The 6,364-nt window shown below is 45.3% G+C and overlaps 2 protein-coding genes across 2 annotated transcripts; both read left to right on the top strand.

The window, feature by feature from the left end:
• The first annotated feature begins 1,432 nt into the window (after positions 1 to 1,432).
• On the top strand, positions 1,433 to 2,411 carry LOC149284183 (complement C1q subcomponent subunit A-like). The gene is made up of 2 exons (XM_089497113.1): positions 1,433 to 1,568; positions 1,834 to 2,411. Exons 1-2 carry the CDS (start codon positions 1,433 to 1,435, stop codon positions 2,409 to 2,411), a joined length of 714 nt encoding a protein of 237 aa, XP_089353239.1.
• Positions 2,412 to 2,415: 4 nt separating this feature from the next.
• On the top strand, positions 2,416 to 6,364 carry LOC149284182 (uncharacterized). Its single transcript, XM_089497112.1, has 3 exons — positions 2,416 to 2,487; positions 4,303 to 4,501; positions 5,805 to 6,364. Exons 1-3 carry the CDS (start codon positions 2,416 to 2,418, stop codon positions 6,362 to 6,364), a joined length of 831 nt encoding a protein of 276 aa, XP_089353238.1.

Here is a 6,364-nt window from a genome sequence, read left to right as displayed (position 1 = left end):
TCATGTCCCGGTACCCAGCAGAAGACTGGGAGACCATGAAGGAAGCATTAGTGGAGAGGTGACTGCATAAACCTCTGGGCATATTATCGGAAGCTTGCCTGTGGCGCCATTATGTTTAAAAGAGTAAAACAAGGACTTGTGCAAAGATCAGGACAGGCTTCACTTAAAGTGTCATGGACACAGCAGTGGTAATGTGACACACAGAGGGTGGGTAATGCCAAAGGACATTAGTGACCAGGGGAAGCCATTCACTTCACATGATTTACTTAACGACACAATATGTAAAAAGCATGTGCCCAGGCTGCTAAACCTCACGACAACAATAGTCAAAATGAAGTTGTTTAATCTTATTGTCCAAATTAACAGTAAGAATGTGCGGCATCTGCCACGATCCTGAGTTCTTTAAGGGATTTTGGAAACAGCACCTTACTGGGGAACAGCGCAATAGTTATCAAAATGGCCATAATGTCAAGATTTATTCAACAAATTAAAGGAATACAAGGGGGTTGTAGCCACAGGATTATGCTGGTAATGCCAGTTTAAGACTTTGCCAGTGATGATGGCCATGCAAACACTCCTCCATCAGGGGAAGGGAAGGAAGAGATCTAGAGGGAAGTGAAAGGAGAGGTCAGTATTAACTGAGCCTTCAGAGGAACATCTACTGAGCTCTGTCAGGTCCACAGACACCAGCAAACTGCATGTCTGCAACCAGTAACTAAGGTATGTTGAAAGGACAAATTCATAGGAAATCCTCATGGCTGCCACTTGTCTGAACGGCTCATACTGTAAACTAATACCACTTCTGTGGAGATAAAGTGGGTGTTAGAAACACCCCTGGACAGCCAAAGTGTATTTTTTGTTTTTATTCCCTTAGTGTTTGGAGCCCTGTGGCTTGTGGCTTGTGGCTTGTTTTTTAGATTTTTGGTTTATAGTGTAATTGCGACAGCGTCACCAAAAGTGTTTGTGTTGTGTGACACGCGCTCCAGTACCAGATATTGACTCACATACCAGTCTAATCATTACCCTTTAAGATCTTCTAGAATGACAGTAAATTCACGATGCTGGCAGTAAGTGGCCAAAGACTTTTTGTGGCTTCAGGACCTTAGCTGTAGGTAAAGCTGGGACTGCTGAAAGATAAGTAAAAAATATATCACATCACTGGGAGAGACACTTACATTGTTTAGAGGAAGCCCCATCAAAGTAATCACTTCTGGACCATACCACTCAGGGATCTTACCCATCACTACACCACATCTGAACTGCACAGTTGATAGATCTAACCCAACAGTATAACCAAGCTCACTTGGGTCATACTGGTTAGAGATTTATCACCTGCCCCAGTGATGTGTATGTCGTCAGTCACAGTTACTTTTCAGGGTTATTAGCATCATTTTTTTGTGTTGTAGAAATGTCCAGAAGAATCTTCCTTGTTATGGTGCTTCTGACCCTCACTGTGGACACTCACTCCCAGTCGGACGTGTGCCGGGCTGCAGATGGTGCACATGGTCAGAATGGGATTATCGGCCGCCCTGGAAGACCTGGGCAAAAAGGAGAAAGAGGAGAGCCAGGTACTGCTTCATGATGGGCAGCTCGATTAAAAGGGGGTTTGTGGGTCTATGATAGGAGTGGCAGAAAGCTTTATTACAGGGAGAATAAGAGGCTATATTACAGGACGGGTACAAGACTCCCGTACAGTAGGGGTTCATCTTCTTTCAGTGCAGTTCAGGAGGAATAAAAGTCAGGGACATGGAATTTTATTCTCTAAAATGGATCCTTGCGTAGCCAGGAGTCATCATAGTCATAGACCTGATTATTTGCTGTTTTCCTTCTCAGGATTGATGAGCAGCAAAGATCAGCTGATTGCAACAAAGGGTGATCCTGGGGAGCCTGGAGCCCCTGGCGAGCCTGGTCGTATAGGCTACATTGGTCTGCAAGGACCTCCAGGACTTGCAGGAGATCCAGGTCCAAAGGGGTCCAAAGGAGCATTGGCAGATATTGCAAATGAAAAGCGACCAGCTTTCTCAGCCGTAAATCCCAAAGTAATTCAGAACGTGGTGGTCTTCAGCCAAACCATCACCAACCAAGAAAACACTTACAACCAGGAAACCGGCAAATTCGGGTGTGTGGATCCCGGCTATTATTACTTCACATTTCAGGTGGTATCCAGTGGGGACCTCTGCTTGTATATCATGGTCGAAAGAGAGTCCCAGAAGAAGACCAAGCTACTTAGTTTCTGTGATGTGAATGCCAGAAACCAGCACCAGGTGAACTCTGGGGGCACTGTCCTGAAACTGAAGAAAAATGATCAAGTGTGGATTGAAACAAACCCCGAAAAGAAAAGAATTGCCAGCCCCCTGGAGGTCAGCAGCGTATTCAGCGGGTTTCTCCTCTTTCCTCCTCAAGACTCATAGCGCAATGAGGAAGATGCAGCGCTCACCAGGGTCTTATAAAACGCGCGAGCCACGCATTTCACCGAGTGGCCTCCATGTAAAAGTTTGAAATCCCAGCAGAATACTGACACCGGAAAACACAAGATCAGCTCTGTGTGGCTTCAGCATGTGTCGTTTATATGATTAATATGATTAACCATTCCGTGTCAGAGAGGGGCCTGGGTTAAAGAGGGGAGACCATGGAGTTACAGGAGAGCTGCGCATGTTCCCTCCTGAGTGATGTTCATCGCATTCTGTGTGTTTGATTGACGCACACTGTCTCTCACTTCATTCTTTGTGCTGCTGAAACATTTCAATCACATATTTCGTTTACATGTAATCAATAAACAGCTTGTCTGACACCGTTAACATTTTAATCATTTATTGTGACAAAGCCTTCAATTGCCATTTAAATCAGTTGATTGTATTCCAACATTTTGGTCAATAAAATGCAAATCTAAATCTCGTCTGCCAGAGTGAAGTGTTTCTGCGATAAATTATAGAATTTGTTTTCTATTTAGCATAAATACGTAATTAGCGTAACATAAATAACATTCTGGGTTCGTTAGGCTAAGCATGTTAATGAACTTCATTTGTAAACACATTGTAGACGGGGCAGACGTATTTCCTTGGCGAAAGGAATCCTTCTTTGAGATCGTTATTCTAGTCCCTGTCCATGGGGCCGTTCCTGCAACAAATGTCATTAAACGGCATACAGTGAAAATAAACATTTCTGTTAATGTGATCATTTCTTCCTTGTCTCATCTCATTTCGGGAGGCGCAGTAATCCCCCTTAATAATGCGAGGAGACCCTGGCCTCTGCGTTTAAAGGAATCACCGGAAGCATGAACCTGCGTCAGTCTGTGTCACCCCGTGTTCCCTGCCAACAACCCATTTCCACTTTTTCTCCTATAAAAAAGCTGATCTTGCAGTTTTCCTCCTTGGGTGCAGAAAGCAGAAGAGAGCAGGTTTGGCGTTTAACCCTTTGTATGCTGTTGCACTGTCAGCCCAGCAGAATTCAGAGTAATTTACGGGAAAATGCAGAAGAAACGGGATGTGAAAGTTGCCTCTTGACGGGGAGCGAGGCCACGTCTTCCTCAAACGAGTCATAAAAAACATCTTGGTTAGTGAGCGCTCAAAATCAAGCCAGTGAGATCCGTGTCCTGGGAGAGACGGATACAATCCGGGGTAAGGTAAGAAAATAAACCAATTTATTACAGAATCCAAGGAAACAGGACATGCAGGTCCCTAAAGCCCTGCAACTTCATCGGGTAAATAATGAATACAGATACGGACTGAGCTTAGATGGATGTGGTGGGAGCTTTCCATATGAAGATGGGCGAGGGAATGAAATGACTAGCATTATACGGGTGTAAACATGGATTAGATATGAATGAGAAGAGCAGTGTTGACATTACCATGTACTGCTGATTTAGGCCCCCATTTCAAGCCCCAAGGCTTTGTCACTGATACCCCCACACTACCTCTCACCCTTTCTCTGTTCCTTATGTCTGTCACCCCATACCCTCAAGATTGTAAGCTTGCGAGCCAAGCTTCTCCACCTAATTTATCGGTTTGTCTTAGTCTGGCAATTCTCGTCTTGTCAGACCTCTTGATTATATGTATTGTAAGAAGCACTGTGTAAGTTGTTGGCTCTACAGAAATAAAAGATAATAATAATAATAATAATAATAATTACATATTTGCTTCGTCATTCTAAAAGAAATGCCCAAGACATGGGAAGTGAAGGCCACTTATCATTTCTGACACATGGCCCCATTTATCATTTGCTTAGTAAATCTGAGGAAGGGAGATACGTCAGGATTATGTTGATGCTTTCTGATCTTATTCTGGAAAGTGATGTCTTTTCCAGCTGAACGTGAACCTCGTTCCAGGAGAATCAGCCAAGAAGAAGATGCTCCTGGCAGTGGCCATCGTTTTCCTGACACTGGCGAACACCGTGCGATGTGTAAACTCTCCATGCGACTCGGCCATGCCAGGCATGCCAGGCATTCCCGGGATCCCCGGTAAAGATGGAAGAGACGGACAGAAAGGTGCCAAAGGTGAATCGGGTAAGTGCCGCTTCTCCATATCTGTCCCATGACATCACAGGGAAATGGATACTTTCTTGTCAGTCTTCGGTCCTTGAGTTCTTGCCCAGTTTGGTAGATCCTACATGTGATGCCCGGGTTTAGCTCCTCCGGTAAGACTTACTTAGACTGGGTCTAGGAACCTATTCTAATGGCTCGGCCTCCTCACCCAACACAGAGGACCAGAAAGTCTTTAGAATCAACATAAACTGCTATTAATCAGACCCGAGACCCTCGAGGCCTTATCTTGTTAATAAGCTAAGCAATGTCCTGATGTTCAGAAACCACAGAATATTTTGATTAGTGAGCTCCTTTACAGATGACACGAAGAAGGTAAATGTTGTATCAAGTTGCGTAAAAAATAAGACATTTGTAGGAGAGCATTACCGCAGACAGACGTCAGGGCGAGAAACCTCCAGAGCCGAGATACGATAAACCATGGAAATACAATCTGTTGTTCTTACAGAGTCTGTTCCAAAACACAGGTCTCAGGTTCGGTGTAAGAGGGAGACTGCCGTGTCAATAAATGAAAATAAAATGTCAACACAACCAAAGTGCAAATCAGTCCCAGATGTACAACCTTGGTGAGGGGCCGTAGATCCCCCAAGAACATGCTATTGAGCCCTACATTTTTAACATTTCCAATTTGGGCCTAACTATATTTAGTTTTTACTATATATTTTTGCTTTACTGAGAGTGTGGTAGATAACTGGAACAGCCTCCCGGGAGAACTGGTAGAGGCTAATAAAGTGAGGGAATGTAAACATGCATGGGATAGGGCATATGGCTCCTGAATCTAAGACGAGAACAAGGACTGATTAAGGTTTAAGTCGTTACAGCTGAGAAAACAGGCGACGAGATGAGCTGAACAGGGCTCTGGGTTTACAAATAGGAGGTTTGTGGTTTAACCCCTTCAGGACCGGCGTTGGCAAACTGCGTCTTCCCTTGAAGACGGCAGTTTTTTAAAAAAAATATTTCAATTCCGTGCTCGTGATTCGCTGCAAAGCGATCACGTGCACAGAATTGAGGGGGAGTGGCTGCTACGGATCTCAGGATCCCAGCGTTCATAGCGACGCTGGATCGCGCATCATCGATGGCGTACCTGGTGCGTCCCGGTCTGCCGGTGACCTTTGACCCGGAAGTACCAGGTACATCCCGGTCTTGAAGGGGTTAAGGAGAGTTACGGGATGTACGTTGGATGAAAGGCGATGAGTGATTTTGATCCAGCTTTTCATTTTAAACCCATTGTTAGTATTAGTTTGATGAGTCCTTTGTGTTCAAACAGGAATCCCAGCTAGTGCACTCGGACTGAATGAACTGAAGGGTGAAAAAGGTGTGAAAGGGTCTGTCGGTCCAAAAGGAAAGAGTGGCCCTATGGGTCCCCCAGGGCCTCGAGGGGATAAGGGTTTAGTAGGCCTACAAGGAGAAGGCGGAGTGCCTGGTAATCAGAAGCGCCAGCACCAATCCGCCTTCACAGTGGCGAGGAAAACGGCACAACTTCCGAGCAAGAACAACCCCGTCATCTTCAACATCGAGATCACCAATGACCATAAGGATTATGATGTCACCACGGGGCAGTTCACCTGCCGGACTTCAGGACTCTACTACTTTGTATACCATGCCTCTCAGTCGTCCAATCTGTGCATCTCTCTGTATGTCGACGGCGAGACAAAAGCTAGCTTCTGCGACCACATGTCCAACACCCATCAGGTGACATCGGGAGGAACCCTCGTCCAGTTACTCAAGGGCCAGCAGGTATGGTTGGCCGTCAACGACTACAATGGTATGACTGGGGTGGAGGACAACGACAGTGTATTCTCAGGGTTTCTGGTTTTTCCAGATTAG

Source organism: Sceloporus occidentalis, unplaced genomic scaffold (genome assembly GCF_023333645.1).
Source record: "Sceloporus occidentalis isolate IW3139 unplaced genomic scaffold, rSceOcc1.0.p SCAF_98, whole genome shotgun sequence".
Classification (NCBI taxonomy): Eukaryota; Metazoa; Chordata; class Lepidosauria; order Squamata; family Phrynosomatidae; genus Sceloporus; species Sceloporus occidentalis.
Note: the sequence above shows the minus strand (reverse complement) of the source record. Positions and strands in the feature narration are given on the sequence as shown.